Genomic DNA, 25,633 nt, shown 5'->3' with positions numbered 1-25,633 from the left:
TGAGGCGAGTATTTCCTGAATGAGCAATAGTACTCTAAGCTGGTAGAAGATGCTTCGTATACACTTACATTGCTTTTACAGAAGAGAACTGCGTATAGTAAGATGTGTGTGCACTGTTTAAGGGGTTTAAGGTGTTGTTTTTTTTAATTTGGCAAAACAATCTAAATCAGAATTTGTATTATTGAAGCATTTAACTGTGATACTTCCAGCTCTTGAATGTTCAGCCATTAAAACAAAAACTTTAATGGAGAGAAATAGCAAAAATTATTCTAGTGAGTAACTTCTTGTCTACGTTTGTTGTTTCTGTACTAGCCATTGCTGCTTTGGTTTCATCTGGGTAGTTGCTTTATAGCTTTGTGTTGTAAGTATGAGAATTTTGTTGGCCATTGCATACTCTGTTCTATCTCGTCTTGAAACCAGAATTGGCATCGTCTGGTTGAAAGGTGTATTCTTTTGAACTCACAGGGATACAGTAGTTAGCCGAAATTGGAGAGATGCTACAAATATGAACTAGGATACAAAATTCCTTGCCTATCCATAAATATTGTGATGGTTATTAGCTAGGGTCCCTACAATAGAAGTCTTAGTACAAGTTTGTATCTTTAATAAGGCTACTTCCTGGCTCTTAAAATTCTATTGAGCTCCATCGTAAATGACCTCTTTATAACTAGCACATTCCTTGGCTTCCAGACACAGCCTCAAAGAAGGGGTGAAAATAGTTTTAAGCATGTTTTCTCCAGATAGCAAACGTATTTTCTCTTTGGTACCTTCTCCCCCCTCCTTTTTTAAAAAAAAAATTTTCGTGTCAACTGCATATTTACATCAACTCAACTGTAATTGTACGTGTTGTTGCACGGATGTACTGACTTGGTGCCTGTCAAAAGCTTTCTTGTTTGTGTTTGTCTGGAAACATTCTTTTTCTTGTTTTTGTGTTATTGGTTTTTGTTTTGTTTTTGAGGGGGGAGCAATCCTTGAAACCTCGTGGGTGTTCCACTTGCCAATTATAAACTAACAAAACTGTATTAACAGCATCCTCATCTTGCTTGCTGTTCTATGCATTCTAGGTTACTGAGATAGATAACTGAGATAGATACTGTATTTCTAGGTAAGGGTCCAGCCTGCTTCTGGGGGGAAAAAAAAAAGACTTCTGGCAAAAGATGAAACCAGCGCATTTTTATTGGAATTGCTTGCCTGTCTGACATGAGTGTATTTCACCCTGAGCTCATGTCGTCGCATAGCAATTCAGCTGTATGCTAAAGGACGTCACCTAACAGAAAGGAATAGCACCTCTGAGTTCCCCAGGTGTTTCAGAAAGGTGATTTCAGTAAGGTAATTAACCCCAAACCAGATGTTGGTTGCAGTGCTTCTTAACAGCACAAACAGCTGTGCTTTTTGCCAGAGCATGTGCGAGGCTCCAGCTTTTCAGCACAAAGTCATTCTCAGTGGAAGGCTTATGGGGCAGTACCTCTGTTTCAGAAAAACAAATAAAGCCCAGCTGATAAAAAGCCTGACTGTCGTTTTGGAAGGCGCATGGCAGGACGTGCGGCTATAGCAGACTTTTTGTGGGGGCGAGCAGGGACAGGATGTAATACAGCTCAACGGCGTGGTAAAGGCAATAATGCAGGCTGAACATCATGAAGCTGGACTAAGTATTTATTAAGTGTTGTTACTTGTATTGCTAGGGGTATAGGTTTAATAAAAGCATTACGGCTGTTCTCATGTGCCTTTATTTATGGCAGCTTTGGTACTGGGGGCCGGCAGGTAGGAAATCCTGGTTTACTTTTGTTGGAGTGAAAGCGCTGTGTTTCCTGTTCCAGTTGTGATGCTTTTCTTTTGCCTAATATGAATTGAACTGAAAACAATCACTGAACTCATGGAAACGTGTTCCAAGGCGTGGGAAAAGAGGAAGAGTCTTCGGCTGTATGAAGGAAGAGGGAGAAAAACTTTTGAAGTGTTAACTCCTAAGTAGAACAGATAACTGAGCAAAACCAAAAGCAAGATGTATCACCTGTGGCATCTGATGCCTCCTTCCACATACTGTGATGTCAATAGCCAGGGAATGGTAAAGACTGTCAGGAAGAAAACTTTGATGGTAATTGTGAAATTTCTCAGGGAGAAATAACGTGGTTAAGCTAAATATTCTTCAGCGGAAGAGGTTTAGATGATACCTATTTAGTTCCTAATGCTCCTTGTTTGAGTTGCACGTGGTCTGTATTGGCTGCATAGCTTCTCTGTTGAATGTCTGTCACCGTGTGCTTTTTGTTCGTTAAGGGTGTAGTGTGGGTTAAGGTGGAAGTGCTGAAATGAAGGAGCTGGGGAGTCACTGCCAGTGGTGAGTGGCCCTGCCCCTCTCAAAAAAAGCCTTGCTTGAGTTCCTTCTGGCTGCCTGATTGAGCTGCAATGAAACCTCTCGCCTTTGGGGCGTTCTCAGTGGAGAAAGCCTCAAGCTGTCATTAGACACTTTCTTCTACACTTCCGTGACTTGTTCCTGGTAATGCTGTTACACCGGTGTACGTTTCTGTCACATCATAGCTATCGGGTTTTGACTTTCCCACCAAAGCTGAAATCTGACATAAGGGAGGTAGGACAAGTCTCTGCTTTGATCTTTATGTCTGGTGAAGGGCACGCTCCTTAGGAGTCTTCACTCAACTCGGATATTACGCTGACAGTGTCAGCATCACATCCAGGACCATCGAAATTTAAGTTGGACCTGAGAGCTAGCTCTGTCTCGATAGTAGGCTGTAATGTGGTCACCTCTCCTGGATCAATGAAGAAGAGGTGCCTGTGGAATGTTTGCTTGGACTTGTAATCCATTTCTGTCTTTCAAGCAAACAAAAGGCCCCCTCTGGCATCAGAGTGGGAAGTTCATCCCATCTTTCTCACGCTTGCTCTGCGACGTGCTCCTGGCAAGGCTTTTCAGCAGCCCTCTGCTGTGCTGGTGTTGGTGCTGCAGGTTTACTTCTCCTTGCTTTCGCAGACTGAGATGAGGGGATCTGTCAAACTGCTGTCTAAATCTTTGCATTTTTGGTAAAACTCTGCTTAATATTAGTGAAACCATTTCATACTGAGCAGCTCAAATCACTGGGGCTACAACAAGATCAAGCAATCTTCCTTCTGGTTTTGAATGTCTGGTAGCAAGACGTTTGTATCTTCATTCAAGGTATTTGTGTACGCCCCGAGCTGACCTGTTGTTGTGTTGTTGCTGAGTCCCCCAGAGATTCAGAAGGCGCTGTAACCCTCCATTGAGTGCACGTATAGATGGCATCTTGCATAACAGCCACAAGAAATAACCTTTCCTGTTGTCCCCCTAGCGTGCCTAAACCCGATTCCGTAGGAAGCCCCGGGAGGTGGATGGGTTATTCATCTCTGTACCCTTGTGCAGTGGTACAGGGTTTTCCTGCTGCAGAGGAAATACGCATGTAATGAAACTGGACTGAGTTTGCCAATTCTTTTTGCGAGTTATTTATAGGCATTGTGTGATAAGACCTTACATTCCTGGCTCTGAGCTGAATGCGGATTCAACCTAAACGAGACTTAAAATGTGCATCTGTCAGTTTCTTGAACAAGTCAGCTAAACTGTTGAAATGCTGGCAGTGAAGTTGTACAGCACTAATAGAGCTGACATCTACAGCGCTGTGAAGAAAAGGCTGCAAAAAGGTGTAGAGGTGGGAAAGCTATCTTTTGCTTCCTTATTTCAAGATATATGTTGTATTTAGTAGGTTGGCATGCATAATTATTCAGCAGGCTTTAAGAGGTCACATTCGTCATTCATTCATCCAGAAGTGAATGGTATTAGTTCTTTTGAAGACTTGCAGAAGGCTCTATGAAGGACAGCTCAAGCCTTCACTTACTGTCTTAATTTGTAAGTTCAGCTGCTTGTAAAAAATAAATCAGTGAGGAGATCTGGTATAGAAGGCTTACACATGAAGATACCTTAATTTATATGCTACAATTAACCTAGTTTTGTACTGTATTTCATAGCTGTTTGTTTACTAACAAGCTCTTGGATCTTTTTGGGGGTATGTGGATTGATTCCATTGAAACACTTCATTGACTAGAGTGTGGTTAAACCATTCCCTTAAAAATTATTCACCACAGCTTTCTGTAGGAGCATCTTACCTTTGTAATCCTATAGCAAGGTAAGATGAATCAAAGCTCTGTGTTCAAAGAGACTTGAAGGGGAATTCAAGATTAAATGTGAAGTTTCTAACATACTAGTGCTGTCAGCATGTAAAAAATACTGGAACCTAGGACTCCAGGAATAAGAGGAAAGTAGCAAATTCAGTAACTTGGAAATTACACTCTTAGGCAGGAGAGTTTATTCTCTGCATGTGAGCCTTGTTTATTCAAGTGTTTTGTTTCCTTATGCTGCTGTTATGATCTGAAAAATCATTGTGGTCTGTTGCAAAAATCAGAGGCTTATTTCTGTTAAGAATTACTCCTGAATTCCTTCAGCACTATGAAGAAGCATGTTATGGTGTGCACGAACTTGAAATGTGTTTTCTGGTTTCACATTGAGATGTGTTTCCCAGACTTCAAAGAGAAGCAGTCAGACTATTTCCTAATCAGATGCTTTCAGGTTAATAGAAACCTTCACATTCTTCATTCATAGCCTGTAGCCTTCGCTGCTGGTGTTCTGTCAGCTGTGTTGTCCTGCACATTTTCACTTGGTGTGATGTGTTTATAGCAGTCCTTGCAATAAACTGGTTGTGCTAAGGGATCAGTGTGGTTCAGGGATAGAAAACAGGAGCGTGTGAAGGAATATGCAGCAGAGCTTTCTAAAATATCGTAAAGCATATGTTAATAACTTATTAACTAAAACTTGATTATGCTGTAGTAATTTCATGTTTTGCTTTTTCTGCTTGGTTACTTGCTCATCAACAGGCCACGGACCTCTTCAGTCTTCTCCATCCTTGTGAAACTAGCCCATCACTGACAGTAGGTAGGGTGTTTAGCTATTAGGCTGAATATGTCAACTGTAATCGATAGTACTGCTAATTTAAGCAGGGATTAATATGCAGGTAGTATAAAAATAGTTTCAGAAGTAAGAGAGGAAAAGGGAGGCTTTTGAAGCAAACAGCCCAAGTTTTGACAATACATCTGCATAAAGCTATCCATAGTTGTTAGTGGTGCGGGAGACATGCTTGGCTCTAATATTTCTGTAAAGCAAAATGTTTTATGGGTTTGTAAAGATGGAAAATATTGGTCTCACTCTGGCATTACCTAATTCTTGAGAGCATGTTGTTCTTGTGTTGTTTTCTACCTGTTTCCAGTTCCACTGTGCTACTGAAGAAGGTAGGATGTACACCTTAGCTGGCTCCTCTCAGTACTGGCATTTGGATTTTTTGCATGGACCTGCCAGTGCTGCCTGCTGTGACTAATGCTCTGTATTGAATCTAAATCTCTAACGAAATAACACAAATTCCCCTCTTTCTTGGGAAAATACCAACCTGAGTTAAGATGACGTAGAACACAGTATGCCATCTAATGCTGAAATACTGGTATTCCCAGTTCCCTAGGTAATTTTGTGGGGGACTTTTATGGAGTTCACACCAGCTTTCTTCAGCACAGGGGTGTATTGTAGACTAGTCGTTGACCTGCTATGAAACACAGAAGATGGAGTGCCCAAGAGACCCTAGTTATCAGCCTCACATGTTAGATGCAGGAGATTCCCTTGTAGGAGCGCCTAGAGCTCAGGAGCTGGTAGGCGTTGCTAGAAAGGAGTGCTAGGGTAACACACTTCTCTATCTTCACTTCTGTTCTTTCTATCACTTCAGCTTGCAATGTCCTGTCATGGCTTCATTTCAGAGAAATTAGTTAGATCTGGGCTATTCCTGGTAGCCAAAGGGGCTAGGAATACTCAGAAATAGCTGTTATTTGAAAGCTGACAGGAATATCTGGGGAAAGACTGACATTTACAGTCAGACAAGTATAAGCTGTTTTTCAAATACTCCTAAGGCAGAGTGGTAAAAGGGATACTCTCAAAAATTAAGTTTATCTGTAATTTCATGTGTGTGTTAAGTATTGGTATAACAATTTATTCTTTTTTCTGTAAGCAAGGCATTTAAAATACGAATGTAAACCACAGATGGCTGGGAGATGTAGATGAAGGCATGATACCTGAAATTCTATGAAACTCTGCATTGTTTGTGCTATTTAGCAATATTGGGTAAGCAGTGATGTGCCATGTGGGCCCTCCAGCCGCGTTTATTAACATCAGCTTGTCCCAGTGCTTCCCGGAGCTCTGAGTGGAAAGAAGGCGGCCCAGCAAAGGAAGCACTGGATGGGCTTGGAGGGACTCCAAACTAAAATACTTCTGAAACATCTTGGTTTTACCAAGTCAGAGTCCCGTTGGAGCGGTGCTGTGTCGGTCCGCCCTCGAGTTGCCTTTGGATCTCTGGCATCTTTGTGTTGATAACGTTGATACAGAATGTGAAAGCTGTTGTCTGACCATTGATTACCAGAGGATAGTCATTTTGAAATGTTTATGACAGTTTGGTTGACATTGCTCCCTACAGGTGTATTTTTCTCACTCTGTGGAAGGGCTAGGAATTGTATTCTGCCCTAGGAATGTTTATTTAAATTATTAGGATGAGAGCACAGCTGAACATAGTGCATGTTTTGCTTCTCCTGCTTCTAGTAAGCACAATGAAAGGTTCAAACTATGCTAGAAATAAATGTCTTAAGAAATGGGTGCATTAATGCAACATTTTTTAAAGTGTTTGCCAGTATCTTTTTATGCTTTGACTACTAAGTGAATTTTTATGGAAGGTTTTCTTCAATTTTCAGTTTTGTTTTTTTTTCCATGTTTAATACATTGAAGTGAATTTTGCAATGCAAAATATGTTTTTGTGTGATTGGTGTTATCTCACGCCTCCGCTGCCGTAGCTGTCCGTGGAGGACTTCCGAGGGCTGGTTGGTGCCCGCTGTCACGCAGCGACCGCGTCGTGGGAGCCTCGGAGTGCTCCAGCAGCTGTGGGTAATGCTGGTGCACGCCGCTGCCCCAGGGCAGGCGAAACGGAGGTGTTTGCTCAGCTCTGCCTTTTGTTAACTCAGGTTCTGATGGTTGGAAATGTCGGATAAGTCTTAGGAGATTATTCGAGGGCTTTAAATAAGTGACATTATTTGTCACGCTTCCCTTGCAAAGAAGCCCGGAGAGGAGGCAGAAGAGCTTTTGTATCTTAAATAATGCTCGGGCTTTTAAAGCGAGTTCTTCAAATCTCAATAAGCAGTATAAATATTTTCTTTAATCCACAAACAGCATTTCTCTGGCATTAAGCCGTGTGTCTTGACAGGCTTTCTAAAGGGTAAAATAGACAAAAAGGCTTGACTGGAACTCAGATGAGTTTCCTGAGCTGCCTGGACTATGTTCTCTTTGATATAGTGTGGTTCCACTTGCTTGATGTCAAAAGTCGGTTTGTTTTTTTCAAAAGCACTGTACTAATTTGTCATAATAAGCTGCTGTGGAGGCTGGAAGCGTGTTTCTGAAACTCAGGCTGCTTCCAAGGCTCGCCCCGACATCCCGTGGTGTCTGTCGCTGTCCCACAGCCTGCTTCGTAGAGCAGTGAAACTAAACTCAGCACTTCTAATGAAATGAGACTGGAAGTTAAGGCCTTGTGAACATAGTTCTTAAAGTATGCCGTGAATATTCAGTTCCTTTTTGACCGTTTCAGTCTTAAAAGGCACCCAGGAGAAGATTTGAGGTGCTGCACAGCTGCTGTGTGGATGTGGAAGCACGAGGGCAAGGCCTGCCGCTGCCTGTGGAGGCACTGGGCTCAGTCCTGTCCCGGCTCTCTCTGCCCGGGGAGCTGCTGGGGAGCAGCCTGGCGGTTTTACTGATTCAGCCCAAATGCGAGGGCTGCTTTCTGTTGCCCACAGTTGCTTATTATGAATTAGCATGGAAGTGGACTGTGACGGATCTGGCTGGATATCTTGTCATCGGCTTAATGCAGTCTGAACAAAACTCTTTCTTTCTTCCTCTGCCCTGTCATTACCCCGCTCTGTTCCTGCTCACATGCGCCTTTTTCTGGTCACTCCAGGCTGTAGCCTGGGAAGCACCGAACCTCCCTTGCATCTTACACCAGCAGCGTGTGTGCTTTGCTTTCTGCAGAAATCTTCTGCTGCATGGAGTGTGAATTCTGCTCCTGTAGTCCGGCACTTTTCCAGGGGTAGTTCATTCAAGGCTTGGTTTTCAGGTTTCTTTCCTTAATCTAATCAAATCCTTCCCTTCCAAAGCATCCAGTAGCTACTATTCTGTGTAGCAGACACTGCTACAAAGCATAAACATGCTTATTCTTTTTTGGTTGCTTTCATGACTGTCCTTATCTTCTGTTACCCATGTCAGAGAACAGCTGACAAATAAGCATTAAAAGCATGGGTCTTAAAGTATTTTAGGAACAGAGATGTCTGTTAGAATCATACTGTATTTCATTTCTAGTCTTTGCCTTGGAGCTGGCCTGTGCTAATCCTGCTTTCCACTCTGTTTTGCAGACTTATAACAAGTGGCCCATGCAGAGGAGAGGATATGCTGAATTCTAATAGCATCAGTTGCTAGAAAACAGAAGTTGGTATTAGGTACTTTTGGTGTTCTGGGTTTACAGTAGAACTGTGTTGTACCCTTGACACCGGTGGTTTTTTTGTGTGCCTTTAAAATAGGCAAAGCAAAAAAGATCATCTTCCTAGGGTGCTTTTTGTTACCTACTGTTTTTCCTGTATCACTTCCTCAAGTATCTCTTCTCATGCAAAAAAACTTCTGCTTCTGCTCATGGTTTTCAGAGGCTGTTTTTTCTCTAAACTTTTGTTACTTTTTTCTAAGCACAGTCAGAGCACTTGGCCCAATAAAAATAAGATGAATAATATGAAAAACAAAAACCACAACCAGGTTGAGATGGGGAACAATATACAAACTCATATTCGTGGCTATGCTTGGGAAGTATCACTGTTTCTCTTTGTGGGGCTTGGTGGTTTTTGTTCTTGTTTTCTTTTTGTTGGATTGGAGGTTTCGAGCCTATTTCAAACTACTTCAGTCTTGCTGTTGTTAGCTGATATTTCTGAATTGTGTACTTATTTTGCTATTTCTAGACTCTGGATTCAGTGTCCAGTCTTAGTAGCAGTGTCAGCATTTGTTTTCCTTTGACACAGGTGAGGGCAGCGTTATGTAGCGTTAGTGTAGCCAGCAGGACCAGGGAGGTGATTGTCCCGTTGTACTCTGCTCTGGTGAGGCCGCACCTCGAGTACTGTGCTCTGTTTTGGGCCCCTCACTGCCAGAAGGACGTCAAGGCCCTGAAGCATGTCCAGAGCAGGGCTACGAAGCTGGTGAAGGGCCTGGAGCACAAGTGCTGTGAGAAGCGGCTGAGGGAACTGGGGGTGTTTAGTCTGGAGAAGAGGAGGCTCAGGAGAGACCTTGTTGTGCTCTGCAATAAGAAAGGAAGTTGTGGGGAGCTGGGGGTGGGCCTCTTTTCGCATATAACTACTGACAGGACTAGAGGGAATGGCCTCAGGTTGTGCCAGGGGAGGTTCAGGCTGGAAATGAGGAGACATTTCTTCTCAGAAAGAGCAGTCAGGCACTGGGACGGGTTGCCCAGGGAGGTGGTGGAGTCACCGCCCCTGGGGGTGTTCAAGGAGAGGTTGGACGTGGTGCTTAGGGACAGGGTTTAGCGGCTGATGGTGGTAGGGGGGTGGTTGGACCAGATGGTCTTGGAGGTCTCTTCCAAACTTTATGATTCTATGTAGGACCACGTCTCCCACGTGCAGTTCACCGCTCCGTGGTATTTTGTCTGTCACACGTTACAGGGGAGCTTTCTCCAGCTGCCTGCTGTGTGTGGAGGTGTGCTAGCTCTGGCTGGGATGGAGTTAACTTTCCCCGCAGCGGCCCACGTAGCGCTGTGCTGTGCACTGGCAGCTAGAGCAGCCCTGATATCCAGCCCGTGTTGTGTCTGCTGCTGAGCAGTGCTGGCACCGCGTCAGGGCCCCTCCAAACCCCCGAGCCGGCAGGCTGGGGGTGGGCAGGAGGTGGGGAGGGAACATCCCCAGGGCAGCTGACCCAAACCAAAGGCATATTCCATACCATGTGGTGCCACGCTCAGCGATAAAAGCTGGGAAAGGGGAACGAGGGGGAGGCTCTCGTTATGAAGATGTCTGCCCACCCGAACGACTGCTGTGCATATTGAGGCCCTGCTTCCTGGGATGTGGCTGAACATCGCTCATTGATAGGAAGTAGAGAGTAATTTTCTTCCCTCTGTGCTTCCATGTGGCCTTTGCTTCCTTTTCTTTTGAGGAGGGGGGAGTGAGAGAGCGGTTGTGGCGGAGTCTAGCTGCCCAGCTGGGTAAAACCACCACAGGAAGATAGGTTGCAGATTTGGTTTTAGCGTTGCAAAGATCAGTGTAGTCTGCATGGAAGCTTCTTGCCTGGGGCTATTAAGATGTCTTTTCAAAAACTGAATCTTTCTGCTCACTGTGGTAATGTTTTCAGATAATGTATCTAGCACTTGGATCAGCATTTGGTCAGACTTGCTACCCCACCTCCAAATGTTTACTGTTTTTTTTTCTGCATTGACTAACGCTGCCAGTTTTTCAAGAGCAGTGCTTTTTAAGAAAAAACCCGGTGTGCTAATTTTGTTGCTCTTTTTAGCATTCAGTGGTTTCATCGGCAATAAAAATCCTTTGGGAATTACCTTGAAAACGTGTACTTCTTGATTTGCTGTAGTTTACATTGCCATTGTTGTTGCTCTGTGAATACTGCTATTATGGATTTAGATGTTTAGTAGTCAACAAAATCCATGCAGAGTTTTGTCCACTTTTCTGTTTTCTCGCTACATACAGACAAATTTCATGAAAGCGTTTTTCTCTAAGTAGTGGCAGAAATGTTAAACTTATTTCTTTTTTTTTTCTTTCCGTTTTTTTCTGTAAGAGTTATTGGAGAGCTTGAATTACCAACTCAGTTGTACTTCTTTGTTAAATTGAGTATAGTGAATCTCTCCCAGGTGCGTTGGTAATTTTAGAAGAATTCAGGAAGAGAAGTGGCTTTCCAACCAGGTCAAATTTTACTTGTGATGTCCTGCCTGTATGCAGTTGTGCATACTGTAATAAACAAGATGTACTTTTCTAATTAAAAAACAACCTCTCCTAATTGCAGCCCCCCCCAAAAAAAAAAAAAAAAAAAGAAAGCCATGAATGTTTTGGGTCTTTAAGGGTGATCATTAAGCATCAAAGTTGGCGGGAAGGGAAACACAAACAACCTCTGTCCTTCTACCTGTGCAGGATATTTCTCAATGGAAATACTTCTTTTAAAGGACTCCTGTCTTCCTCTTGGTTATTTTATATGCCACTATCATGTCAGTGTGTCAGTAGAGTGGCTGTTTTTACAACCAGGTAGTTCTAGCTGGAAGAGAGCATTTACTTTTTGAGGTCTTTCAAACTCCTTTTTAAGTCTGAAGGTCTATGCAATCTAACAGAAGTACTCTTCCTCCTCAGTTGAAGGCTGTAAATGTGTAACTTGAGTGGGATGAAATAAAGCTGTGTCGCTTTTGTTGTTTCCCACATTGCCAGAAGGGATGGGCGGGCTTTTATTATTAGATGTTATGCCTGTTTCAAATTTCCAGGATTTGAAATAGATAAAGGGGATTTTAAAAAGAAAAACCATACTGCTGTGAATTCAGCAGACCTCCTGTCACTCATCTTAATTGGGAATAGCTTATACCTGAGTGGCAGGAACCCTCTTTTTCTGGATGAGCTTGAAACTCAACAGGAGTTGAGTGTTAGGAATCAATACCTGCTAAAACCTAGGTTCTGCTTCCTGTTCAGTTGTGTGTGGGAAGCCATGAGATTCAAAGCAAAATAACAGCCAGCCTGCTTATTGGTGTTCCTATGGATATTGTGGGCAATAACAGATTTTTCTGTTCCTTATGGGTATTCTTAATAACGCAGTCCCTACTAGCCCTACTTAGTCCCTACTAATTACTCGCTAACAAGGCAGCCTATGTTCTAATTGAAGTATAGCTGTAGGACCACATTGTAGTGGCTTTTCAAAAGTTCCATGTATAATGAGCTGGTTTCCACTTGATTGTAAACTGCTGATGACCTAAAAGTACCAGATAATTAGTTTTTAAAATATAAGTATATATATCATATTGAATATTGTAAAAGGATAGACGTTTTCTTAAGTGATCTACTTATTCTTCATAATTGAAGCAGATGAAGCCTAGTGATGTTTCTGTTACCTTCAGACTTGAAAACATAATGTAAATGTCTTATTTCAGAGGTTAAGAAGATTATCCACAAAATACAGAACAGAGAAGATCTACCCAACAGCCACCGGTGAAAAGGAAGAAAATGTTAAAAAGAATAGATACAAGGATATATTGCCATGTAAGTCTGATTTGTGTATTAATAGGGGATAAAGGAAAGTGTTTGTTAAGGTATTGTAAATTTTACGATTTAGTTATTACTGAAAGGCAAAATTGGAGGTACTTTGAAAGATAACTTAGATAAAGTTTTTAAATGAGAAGGCAAAGTAAGTAAAGGCTAATATATTTTGTTAGGAGATCTATCACCTAAACAAAATGTTAGCTAGGTGCCAAGATGCATAGAGCCGATGCTTTCATTTTAACTTGGAATAGTCTAGAACTTTGCTATGTTTTTAGCTGTATTTTTTTTCTTCAGAGCATGCTGTTAATGGTAGAAAATACACACGTGTCAGCATAAGATCTAGATGAAATTTTTAAGAAGTCTGACGGAGCCTGGGTTTGTGGTTTGAAGTAAAATAGATCTATCTTTTGCGGGTTCATATCCTGCAAACCATGTCTGAGAGCATTCAGTGCTGGATTATCTTCTGTTTGTATTTTGCTAGAGCCCAAATGAAATTGTTTCATGTACAAACATAAAATGTGAGTCAGAGCAGAATTTAAATTTTAAAACCACCAATGTATGGGTATAACAGATCTTATAAGATTGCCTGTTGCAGGTTCTCTTTGTTTATCTCATGAGACCATATATCTCAGTGGCTTTTACTGTGTTTCTTAAGATGGACAACTGACAACAAGATTAAAGGCTAATCTTTTTGACAAATGCCATTTTTCATATCCCAGAAGATTAACAACAGATACTTTTTACTCTGCTTAGCTTTCTCAGAAGTGTTTAGAGGCTTATAGGCTATTTGAAGTTGAAAATGGTCTCCAGCATCATTAGCTTTCATTTTCAAGATGTATTCTGGTAATAAACTTCAGAGAATGATTGTGTTTCAGACTGTTGTGTACTTGTTGGTTCTATTTCTCTACTGATGGAATCCTTTTAACATTTATCAGAGCTTGGAGCCACACTTAGAGCAGTAAATTTTGCCCTAGAGCCACAGGCCCTAGACTGTTTAACCAGGTGGGCATGGTGTCCACTGCTGCATTGAGAAGCAGAGATACATGGTATTAAGCTCAAATGCAGAAAAATAGTTGAATGCCACTGGGTTTTTTGTTTTTAATTGTGAGGAAACATGTTTAATTCTGTGAAAGAAAGGGAAAGTTATTACTATGCATTTATCCTCTTTCTTCCATCTTCCATGCCGGTGTTTGGGTAGATCATTAAAAATACAGGAAAGTATCAGTAGCACCTAGGCTGATTCCATGGGATACAATAGCCACTGTGGCAGTAAATGACCGCAGCCAGAGTGGGGGATGAGCTTTGCTTTCATTTATATAAAAATAAAAACAGAGGCATTGGGATCTAAAAGCATGAACAAACCTCAAAGCTGACAATGAGGAAAACTGAAGGTACACCTTCAGTTAAAGCGAGAATATCTTCAAATACTGAAAAGTTCCAGCCATGAAGTGATGGGAGACCAGCTTGACAGAGAAATGAAAGCTAGGAGCTGTTTTGGAGGAGGAAGGGGAATGATTTTTTTTGCTTATTTTCTGTAAATCTAGAAGATTACAAACGTAACTTAATCAGCGATAAACACTACTTATCAGAAATTCTTGCTACTACCAGAGATATCGGTACCTTAATACTAAGTCAGCGCAGGCTTCAGAGTAAACGTGTGCATGGTCATGTTACAATTTATGAAGCCCTTCTAAGTGATAATTCAGTCAACCATGGTGTTCACTGACTAGCTGAAGACACCAATTAGTATCTACATACAAAGACAAAAAATAAATAGCAAGCACTTGATCTTCTTGGAACTTGCAATGGAGTTTTTCTTGGAGAATTCTATTTTGGAGCTAAAACCGTAGAAGAGCTTGAGCTGTGGCAGGTAAAGGAAGGCTATAAATGCTGAATTTTGGATTTACTGTGCTGAGAAGATAGAAGCTCTCTTTAGCTCTACTACTTTAATTATTCTGATCTGTCATGTGAAAATACTTGTTAGTATTAAGTTTGTAACATCAGTGCATGTTCATAGAGTTCACGCTTTTACACTGAGTGTGATAATGTATTACAGGGTAATATGCTTTAGGGGTTTCTCTGGGCTGTTATTTAAGAGTGTTGTATTTGTGTTAATCTAGGCTTGTTTTTTAGAAAGCATTACAAGGTAATCAACTGTTTTTTGCATATTATCAGGATGCTAGCAAAAAAAAAAAAAATCATCTTGGAAGCTTTTTGTAAGAGCTTTCCGTATAGCAGTAACTCTTAGCATATACTTTTGGGCATTTGTTACCAGTGATGTTTTTGAAAAAAAAAAACAACAATGAAAACCAAACCCACGAACCGTATTTCCTCTTTAGGAATAGATAGACTTGTTCTTTATCAGAGCTTCAAGTAAAGACGAAACATAAAAGTTTCAGCAGCTGCTCTGTGGTTGAGGGAATTGATCATGGGAACAGAAAGTAACAAATTGCTTGAGCAGATGCTGCTTCTGCAGACACTTGTGTTCCCCAGTTCAAATCTATAGGGTAATTTTTGTCAGTCTTGATTTCCAGTTTAATGTAATACTAAATTAAATAAGAAGCCTTTTATTGTAGAAACAGTTTGAGTGATATTTTTGTATTGGTATCAAGAAGAGCTGGAAGGGCTGGCAAACATGATGTCCGCCTACTGTCCTCCGTAGTAAGAAACATCGAGTTGCTTCTGTATGAAGATGCACCGATTCTTCCATCGCTGAGAAGAATGCCAAGATGCTTAGCTTGTTCTGTCAACAAGTAGTAAATATTTTTTAAAGATTGCTGAGGATTTTGATCTTGAAAGATCTGTTGTTCTTATAGGAAACTTTTTTTTTGAGTCACTGATGATCAAGGTGAAAATTTAAGTCCAAGCCCTCTAAATGAAGCAATCGGCTGCTTCTTGTTTAGCAGGGACATGTTCTGTGCCCCAGCCAAGTGCCCAGCCTAGTGTTTGGTCAGTCTGTGCCGAAGCAGTAAGCCACAGTGCACGTTTCATGTTGTAATAGTTGATGGACTCCTCCTTGGCAGAGACATTGAGACCTGCCCACTGCTTTAACTACGCAGTGGTGTTTGACTCTTTGTGCTTTCTGAATGCAGTAAGCTTTCCTTTAATTCTGGCTATCGTGGTCTGTGGTAATATTGTGTAACTGCCATTTTGCCTGCTTCTGATAAATTGAGTTTTGCCTCTTTGTAACGAATCACGCTTGGATTCCAGTAATTGGTACTCTCTAAACTTGAGCATTAGAAGCACGTAGCAGTAGGAGCTATTCTGCTTATCCCTACCTGAGCTGGGTTATCCGTAAGTTGATTTCAGTAACTGACTGACTTGCTTCTGTGACTTACTTTTTGAGGAACATTACTTGCTTCTATGACTTGACTTAGGGAAACATTTTTAACGCTTAACTTGTCGTATTCACTTCATACATACTGTATATTTGCTGTTACATACTGCTTTAAATGTTCACATTTTTAATTAAATATATATATTCTTCTTTTAGTTGATCATAGCCGGGTTAAACTGACTTTAAAAACTCCCCCCCAAGATTCAGACTACATTAATGCAAACTTTATTAAGGTATGTATTATTATCTTAACAGTTTTAAAATTTGTTCTAAGCTTTTATTTCAGATCAGTGCAGTTTTAATGTTATAGTCTGAGATTAGAATTCAAAGCCATGAGGAAAAAATTTCTTTCACTATGGCTTAAATAATTTTACAATCCTAATGTCATTATATAAAACAATTTAAGTTCTAATATCGCTCTAAGTTTAAACATAATATGAAATACTTTAAAGTCACAGTCAACCAAATTGGGACTTTATATCACAGCAAAGTTAAATATGATTGTTTTAACAGATCATATCTTTAAAAATACCAGATTTTGAGAAGCTGTTTTTAGAGATCCTAAATGAGGCATTTGACAAATTGCTTGCTAGTATGCACTTCTTGTTCATTGCAGAAGTATGGCAATGGAGTTGTACCTAACATTCTTAAAACCAAGCCAGACTTTGGCTAAAAAGACTTTTAGACTTCAGTTTCAAATGGTGAATTTCCTGGCCTTTCTCTGTAGTCTTATTCTGATGCTGCTTCTAACAGTAATGCTTATTCAGAAACAGGTGTTCATGTAAATCTCGTTTCTTGAATATTTAGCTTCAGAAGCTAAATGTAAATATCTTCAAGTTCTATATACAACAATCTTTAAAATTTAGTTTTTTTGAAATATGGTATTCCTTACATTTTTTTTTTCAGGGAGGGTGCTTTAACAGAAATAATCAAATTTTGATCATTAAATGTGTAATAAACAATGAGGACTTAAAGAGAATGTTCAGAATTGGAATATAGAGAAATTATTAGCTTAATGGTTTCTGCTGCAATCTTTCCCAGCGCAATATGTTATCTTAGACCCACTTGAAATCAGTAGCAAAATTCCTGGTAGTGCGAATGGGATTCATATTTCATCTTCACCCTTCCTGTTGGATCCAAAAAGATCTAATTTTACATAATTACAAATGAAAACTTTTTATTCAGTACGGATAAGTTTTCTTTGTAAACATTTATGGTTCCTTTATGTAATTTTAGGGAGTACATGGGCCGAAAGCATACGTTGCTACCCAGGGACCATTAGCAAATACAGTAATAGACTTCTGGAGGATGATATGGGAATACAATGTTGCTGTAAGTACCTACTTAAAAACAAAAATTGTGTATTACTCTATTTCATGGTACAGGGATTGTGTATTTTGTTGTCTGAGCTAGCTATTATCAAGAATATTGATGGTGATTTAGTCAATTTTTTAGCAGTAGTTCATCACAAATTTGAATTTTGTAGCTTAAATAGCATTCTGTATGTCATTATTGAATTTAATAATGTGAATGAAATGTATTAATTTAAGTCTGTCTGAAATCGTGCATTTTTTTTAATAGGTCAGTACTTGATTATGTTTCTCCCAGTACTTGATTACGTTTCTCCTTTACAAGACCTTACAGCTCTGACTTAGTGTGGTCCGGCAATGTCAGACATAGAAGCATTTGAAACAAAATAAAAGCCTACCTTTCTAGTTATGTTAATTTGGGGTTACTTGCTGGTTTATATTTTCTACATCTGTTCAAACAGTTAGTGTCAGGTGTTAACTTGTAAGCATTATTCAATACGGACTTGCCTAACAAATTAGTATTTCTGCAATTAATTTTGTTGTTTTGTTTTCTTTTACCTGACACGTAAAATGTGGTTACTTATTACTGTAACAAGTAGCATATCTTTTGGTGCTTTTTACTGTATTACTGTTTATTGTATTTTATTGTGTTAGTGCTGTGGATTATTTTGTATGAGATAAAACTTGGATATTATTTTAGAATTAAAAGAACGTGCATCCGCAGGTAAGAAGATACTATTAATTAGTCTCTTCAATAGTTTAAAGTGAATCTGTGTTTCTCAGTTAGAAGCAAGCAATAAAGCATTCATGAATTTACTTAATCTAAGCTAGCTAATGTCAAGTGTTTTTTTTTCTTTTCAGATAATTGTAATGGCCTGTCGGGAATTTGAAATGGGAAGGGTAAGTGTGTTAATATGAACGTAAGTGAGCATTGTCCTTCTAAGGCAATATGCCGATATCTGTGAAACTGTGCAAAATCCATACCTATAAAAGCAATCTGCCAGACTGAATTAGAATATATATACCCTTATATTTCTGTGCACAGCAAATAAAGATGTGACTGCTCTTCCTTGTTCTGTTCATGGTGTTACATTATTATCTAGGAGTTCTATCAATGCAATATACATTATATCTTTGTATGAAGAACTGAACTAATTGTCTGTTTCTGGACATGTTACTTTTGGATAAAAGTCTTACTCTTATTGGAATGTAGGCCAACTATCAAAATCCTGAGTCCTTCAGAATTTCCTGTCAATTGATACAGCTGCAAAAACAATCTATCTTCTTAAATCTCTGTTGTATTCTTAAGACTGAGAAGGAAAAAAATGTGGTCCGGAATTGTTAACTCTGAACTTACACAAACACTAGATTTGCTTCTGTAGCTTCCCACTGTATGACGCATGCTTGCACATATGTAGGTAGTCGTGAAGTTTGTGTTCTGTTTTGTTTTTTTTTGTGGTTTTGTTTGTTTTGGATACCAAAAGAAAGGACATTTTAATATCTTAAAAGAAGTTCAGCTACCACTTAATCACCAGGCACGAGTAGCCAGATGTTAGGAAGCACCAAATAGACAAGAAAATAAGGCAGTAGAGATTATCATCTTGTCTGTTTTTTCTCTTGTTAATCATCTTTCAATATTACACATTAACTAAGAATTCTTTGTTTTTACAGAAAAAATGTGAACGTTACTGGCCGTTGTATGGAGAAGCAGCAGTAACTTTTGGACCATTTCGTGTTTCATGTGTAAGTATAAAGCTTTGTAAATTAATTTTGAAGGATTTAATGCTTCTGTAGCTTAAAATAGCTATTCAACTTGTATCAGACCTTGTATTACAAACAAATACGTCTTTAGTTGTTCAGTACCAAACTTTAAATCAAGAATCTCAAAAGAAATCCATGGAAAGCGATGTGTGCCTGTAAGCTTCGTGTTTTTTTTTAATGCTCCATGATTTTAAATAAAAAAGTGGGTAACGTACGTGCACTGGTTTTTGTTTCCTGTGTCATTTCTTTAGATTTAAATCGCATAGTTTTGAATGTCTATACCATGCTCAAAAATTTAGATAATAGTCATGCAGTTGTTTCTCTCCGTTAGCACTTGTGCATTCTGGATGTGCATGAGAAATGAAAGTAACACTGGAATAGTTTATTTTCTTTAAGGTACGTGAAGTTAAGTAGCGTGAATAGAGAAAATGGAAACTATACTTTTTTTTTTTTTTTTTTTACTTCTGTTGGTGATGGATATATCTGAAAATATTTCCTTTGCTACCATTCTTCGAAGCAAAACAAAAATGAGTAGCGTTAAGGAGGTCTGAAGCTTTTCCTGGAGAATTCCCAAGGTGAACTGCTTAAGTAAGCTATAAATCCAGAAAGATGAAAGAAGCATGAATGTTTCCATTGCATGTTGCATCAGTGTTTTCAGCAGTTCTGATCTCTAAGCATAACTGCTAGAACATCTAGCTTTGATACTAGCTTATAAATGATAACTTAAGGATTTCTGAGAGATTAAATATGCAGAAAGAGGGACTGTGGATAACTCTTACACTAAGCACAACAGGGAATTGAAAGCAATCATTCTTTTGGCCCATTGTCATCTCAGTATTACACAAGAGCACAATCTCTGAAACCCCAGTGCATTTTTGCAATTACCTATCATATCTAGAGGAAGTTGTGTAGTAAAAGAAGTTATAATGTAATTATCACTTCACAAAAGGGGACCACTTACATAGCAGACGTTCGCTTTGTTGCTTGTGAGATATTTAGAGCATGGGTGTAAATAAGGTATATGGAAGCGTAGCCACAAAAAATAAATTTGGGAGTTTAAGATCAGTGTTCCTTGGATGTGGAATAATATCTGGTTGACTGCATACACACCCATTTATGTATACTTGTTCTTTCCTGCTTTAAATATGTTTGTGGCCGGTTTTGTCCCACTTCTGGCTCTTAGAGTTGTGATCACATCAAGATTTTGCTTCCAGATCATACCAGGGTCCCACCATTGTGAGCACAGGGAAGAAGGAGAGAGGTGGTGATCTCTTGTTGGTGATCTGGATCTCTGAACAGTCGTGCAACTGCACCTTTAAAATGACCTTAACTGTTATAAAAGCTATCTTTAAAGCTGGAGGATCTACTCAGGAGCTAGTGATTCAGTATTCCCTGGAGCTTCTGAAACAGTGGAACTGAAAACCCCTAAATGGATTGCCAGACTGTTCTTAATTCTCCATAGCTTCAAGTTATGTCCATTTGAGGCAGAGTTGCTGCTATTTTCTAGTTGATGTACTTTAAGAAGCTCAGTTACAGCTAACATGCCAACTTATCAAGTTGTTCTTGATTCTGCCTTGAAGTGGTCTACCAAGAACTAAGGACACTTCAAGTCAATCTTCTTGGGAAAGCATGTATGTAAAAATTTTAGTCCATAAAGTTTCTGAGTAGCTTTTTCCTACCTCACATTGATTTAGAAACCATTAGAGGGAGTTCCTTTCCTGGGCCTAGTGGGTGATGGCCACATACCTGACAAGTATTTGTGAAAAGGAACAAGTGTGCATCGTAATTGACTTCTGAGGTGTAGCTGAGAATGCGTCACCATTAGGTGCAGTGGTGGTGTACATGGGCTCTGTTGTTGCTAGCTGTGCAGTATCTCCTTTAAACCTGCAAGATAGTGCAACTGTTTTCTTGACAGAAAATGGTAAATTCCCAGTATGAGAAAGGAATGCATTAAGACATACATGCAGTCTCTTAAATTCACTATGGAAAGCTGGAGCACTTAAGCTTTTTAAGGCATCTTCAACCAGTGCTGTTACTGATGTTTTAAAGTACAATAATACTGCTTGATATGTGCAGTATAAACCTTCTTTGGTGTTCTAAAGGTGGATTTGAAAATCCTAGGAGCCTGGAAGCTCTGCTTTTTGGTCACAATCAAGATAATTATAATGATCCATTCAGATGCACCCCTAGTTGAAAATAATCGAGGGAGGGGTGGGTAGGTGGAATGAAAGTGGATATGCAAGGACAGAGTGATAAGAGGCTGAAGCTGATGGAACAGAAGTGTTGGAAAAGGATGGCTGTTGGAGGAAAACTGTAAATGAAAAAACGCATGGAGAAATAAAGCAAAAGTAGTGCTTTGAAATACTATTACAAGGACTTACAGTTTCAGGTGCAGCCTATTCACTTTGAAAACACCCCTTTTTATTTTAAATAAAAGCAAAGTCTTTCACAAGTGTCTTGTGTACAGCAAGCTATGCTGTTGCTGTTTTAGAGTTAACATTGATTGCCCCTTTCTGGGAAAATCATAGATATGCAAACAGTAAATTAAAAAAAAAAAATTTGAATTTTAGTTATTTACTGCGTGCTTCATATCCATCTGTTTATCCATTCATTATTGTTTTCTCTTATTTAGGAAGCTGAGCAAGCAAGAACAGATTACTTCATTAGGACATTATTACTTGAATTTCAAAATGTAAGTATGCGAAAAAAATTTCATCTCAACTTTGATTTAGTGATTGGTCAGAAGTTCTTTAAAATTGTACAATGGAGAGAACTGATGAAATCTCTTCATTTTATTAGGTGCTGGTTATGTATGTAAATCATCAGTGTCGAGGTGATGTTGAAAGCTTAGTACATGAGAAAAGCATAGTGAAACTGTTTTTTTCCCCCCCGTATGTGTGTTCTTGGTTAGTCAAAGCAATATCACCTTTAATAGCATGCATTAACAACTAGAAAGCTGCTGTGAACCTCGCAGAATTTTACTCTTTACACAAGCTGAAAATATGACTACAAACTAAATCGAACTTGTCAAAAGAAACTTGTTTCCCTTTAGTCAACTTCTTTTTAGGTAAAGTGTAAGTATTTGTTAGAATTCATCCCATAAACTTTCATTTATTGTCCAGAGGGTTTTACAACGTTAAAGGGTATTTCTGATGCCTGTTAATACATTTGTACTGCCAAATAAAAATAAAGCAAGAAGGACAATGTCATGATTTTTTCAAGGTTTCTTTCTCTTAAAAAAAAAAAAGTACTCTGCTGTATGGAGTTCAAATATTTATGAAAATACAATATGTTCCTGCAAGTTAAGTTACATTATCTTTCTGCTTGGTAAACTTCTGCAAGGGAAACAGGAGAATCGTGTGTAGTTATATCCAAGGGTTAAGATAGAAATGTACTTTTAAAAGAGAGCTCAAGACTTCTGAAGAGTTTTTATCTTCAAGAATGCATGTTTGGTAAGCCAATTCACATACAATATTTGTTGGCAGTTGAGCATGGTTATAATCAGTCTCTTTATGGAAAAAAATAGTTTATTCATCTTGGTTAATTATGTCCCAAAAAACTACTGTAAATCATGAAACCGACTTGGTAAAACTAAGTATCGTGTGTGTTGATTGTATATAGGATTTATCTGTTCAGTGAAATAAGAGCACTTGCATTCTCTTATAAGGGTTAAGAGTGAATGAACTTAAATCCCAAATTTCGGGCAGCAGTTTGTTTTTCTGAAAAGTAAGCCAGTAAAAAATAAATGAAGAGCTCTCTTGCAAAATCACAAAGGTTGACGGTCTGCTTTAAAGGGTACCTGTCATCTTGATTGGCATCCTGTAATAAGCAATTGCTTACTACAAGTTAGTTTCAGTTGGGCTTATTTTCTTTAGCAGTACTTTGTTCCATGTCAATGGCTGAGATCACAACAGTTGTGAAAACCACTTAATAATGAAGTGGAGTTTAGGAGTAATTTGTGTTAACTGCAGCTTCCTAGGTGTTTGCAGTAAGACACATGTATTTAAGCAGTTCATCTCGTAGTGTTTCCTGAATGGTCATAACTGACCATGCTATGAAGCTTTTTATGGCAGCAATTCTCTGCGTAACAACTGTGGTTTTTGCAACATTTACTGAAATGGTGCACTTAAAAACAGAACTGAAAAGAAATTAAAAACCCCAAAGCAGAACCAATGTTATTTTTAATACTTGAACTTTATGAGAACTGGTTACTTCAGAAACTGTAGCTTTTCTTGTGTTTTGCTTGCATATACTGTAAATGCAAAACATATTCAGCTGTTTGACTCCTCTAATTTCGTAGGATGCCTGTGTTACATGCAAACTGCAGCTTTTTGTTATTTAGTTTTTATATGCTTTTGGTCTTAGCATAGAGCCCAGAGTTTACTTTCTCTTAAGGAGTAGCATAAGGCTTAACAAGATACATTGACGTTCAACCTATGCAGCTGATAAAATGATCTTTCTTCAAACTTACCTAGCAAATTCGTTTCAGTATTTCTGTGAGGTTTTATCTTGTTAGGAACAGATCTATGCTGCATAGATGGGCAGCGAATTGTAGACTTTTCATCTTATCTTGAAGAATTCTAAATATAGTCTTGAACTAGGGAGGAAAATATGTGTTAGTGGTATAAATATCCTTTTAAGATCACTTTCCAGTTTTCTAGAATAAGAGACAAGATTTGTCCCTTCTGTAAGCTTTTCAATGGAGTAGCATTCAAAATACTATGGGGGGAAAAAAGTTATGACTATATAAAATTATTCTAATTTCTATGAGAAAAAGCAGCTTGAAACCTAAAGATTATTTTAAACTAAAATACCAGGTTCTTTCTTAAAGTTGCAATAAAAGAGGACTATGAAGATTCCTCTTCATTATTAATTTTCATATAAAAAGTATAAATTCAGAGTTGTTTCTGACAGTTCTGCAGATGTGAAAAATCAGTCCCTTTAATGTAGTTAACTGGAAGTTCTTGGTGAACCTTAACAGGAAGCTGTAATTTTTCTTCTTCCCTGCTGATGACATTGGCTTTGCATAATCAGTTGCATTTCTTTTTAAATTTATTTTCTTAGACTGGGTTTTCTTTTGATTTTACTAGCTACAGTGTTTTCACTGGTCTGATAATGTCCAAAGTAGCTGTTTCAGTTGGAAGCTAAGTTTCTGTGCGCAAAGACCCAGAAGTTTGCTTTAAAATAAGTTCAGTGGAGGAAGGGGATTTACTTCTGAGTGACAGAAAAGAAATGCCATGGAGCATACCCCTTCTGATAAACGAAAGGGGACAACCGGTAGCAACAGACATGGAGAAGGCTGAAGTACTCAACAAGTTCTTTGTCTCAGTCGTCACTGCCAGTCGGGCTTCCTGTGCCTTTCGAGCCCCTGAACTTCAGGGCAGTGGCTGGGCAAGCAAAGTCACTCCCACTGTAAGTGAAAAGCAGGTTCAAGACCACCTGAAGGAACTGAACAGGTACAAGTTTATGGGGCCTGGTGCCATGCATCCGGGGTCCTGAAAGAACTTGCTGATGTAGTTGCTAAGCCTCTCTCCATCATATTTGGAAAGTCCTGGCAGTCAGACAAAGTCCCTGGTGACTGGAAAAAGGGAAACATCACTCCCATTTTTAAAAAGGGTAGAAAGGAGGACCCAGGAAACTACAGACTGGTGAGCCTCACCTCTGTGCCTGGGAAGATCATGGAACAGATCTCCTGGAAGCAATGTTAAGACACATGCAAGACAAGGAGGTGATTGGAGACAGCCAGCATGACTTCACCAAGGGCAAACTGTGCCTGACCAGTCTGGTGGCCTTCTGTGATGGAGTGGTTGCATCAGTTGTCAAGTGAAGACGAACCAGTGTCATCTACCTGGGCTTCTGCAAGGCCTTTGACACAGTCCCACATGACACCATTGTCTCTAAATCAGGGAGAGGTGGATTTGAAGGGTGGTTATTCGGTGGATAATGAACTGGCCAGATGGCCGCATCCAGAGAGTTGCAGTCAATGGCTCCGTATCCAGGCGGAGGCTGGTGATGTGTGCTGTCTCTCAGGGGTCCATCTTGAGACCAGCGTTGTCTAATACCTATCAATGACAGACAGTGGGATCGAGTGCACCCTCGGCAAGTTTGCAGGTGACAGCAAGCTGAGTGGTGCAGTTGATACAACAGAATGGAGGGATGCTGTTCAAAGGGACTTGGATAGGCTTGAAGTGGGCTAGTGTGAACCTAATGATGTTCAACAAGGCCAAGTGCAGGGTGCTGCACCTGGGTTGGAGCAGTCCCAGACATGAGCACAGACTGGGAGAAGAACTCACTGAGAGCAGCCCTGCAGAGAAGGACTTGGGGGTTCTGGTGGACGAAAGGCTTGACATGAGCCATTAGTGTGTGCTTGCAGCCCAGAAGGCCAACTGCATACAATATTTTCATACAATAAACAGCTTTGATTGTCCAAGCTAATCAAACAAAGTAAGGAGCCTCACAGAAGTACTTATTTCATAAAAGATTCTCAAATAGGTATTATTTACGCATTTCTCCCTCTATCTCCCTTAGGAGACTCGTAGTGTCTATCAGTTTCATTATGTTAACTGGCCTGATCATGATGTCCCATCGTCTTTTGATTCTATTCTGGACATGATCAGCTTGATGAGAGAATACCAGGAACATGAAGACGTACCAATTTGTATACACTGCAGGTATCAAGTACATTTATTTTTAAAGCTTATATACTTTTTAAATTTAGACTTCTGGTATGAGATGCACTAGTTTGATTATAAATTGCAATTGTTGTTTTAGTTTTCTAAGAAGGAATATTTCCTCATGTCAAAACTTAGCTCAAAACAATATAGTCCTAGGATACTCCTAGGACTCTATAAGAGTTGGA

The 25,633-nt window shown here is 39.5% G+C and overlaps 1 protein-coding gene across 1 annotated transcript in view; it reads left to right on the top strand.

Annotated features, from left to right (window-relative positions):
• PTPN12 (protein tyrosine phosphatase non-receptor type 12) overlaps positions 1 to 25,633 on the top strand; it is a 75,469-nt gene that overhangs the window by 21,369 nt on the left and 28,467 nt on the right. Inside the window, exons 2-8 of the mRNA XM_083811355.1 lie at positions 12,258 to 12,366; positions 15,860 to 15,936; positions 16,940 to 17,035; positions 17,875 to 17,913; positions 18,685 to 18,756; positions 21,407 to 21,466; positions 25,303 to 25,445. Of these exons, the coding sequence (XP_083667481.1) occupies positions 12,258 to 12,366; positions 15,860 to 15,936; positions 16,940 to 17,035; positions 17,875 to 17,913; positions 18,685 to 18,756; positions 21,407 to 21,466; positions 25,303 to 25,445 (596 nt within the window). The remainder of the gene's footprint in view (positions 1 to 12,257; positions 12,367 to 15,859; positions 15,937 to 16,939; positions 17,036 to 17,874; positions 17,914 to 18,684; positions 18,757 to 21,406; positions 21,467 to 25,302; positions 25,446 to 25,633) is intronic.

This window comes from Anser anser (assembly GCF_964211835.1).
Source record: "Anser anser genome assembly, chromosome: 1".
NCBI lineage: Eukaryota > Metazoa > Chordata > Aves > Anseriformes > Anatidae > Anser > Anser anser.
The sequence above is the reverse complement of the archived record's forward strand: the minus strand, read 5'-3'. Positions and strand labels throughout refer to the sequence as shown.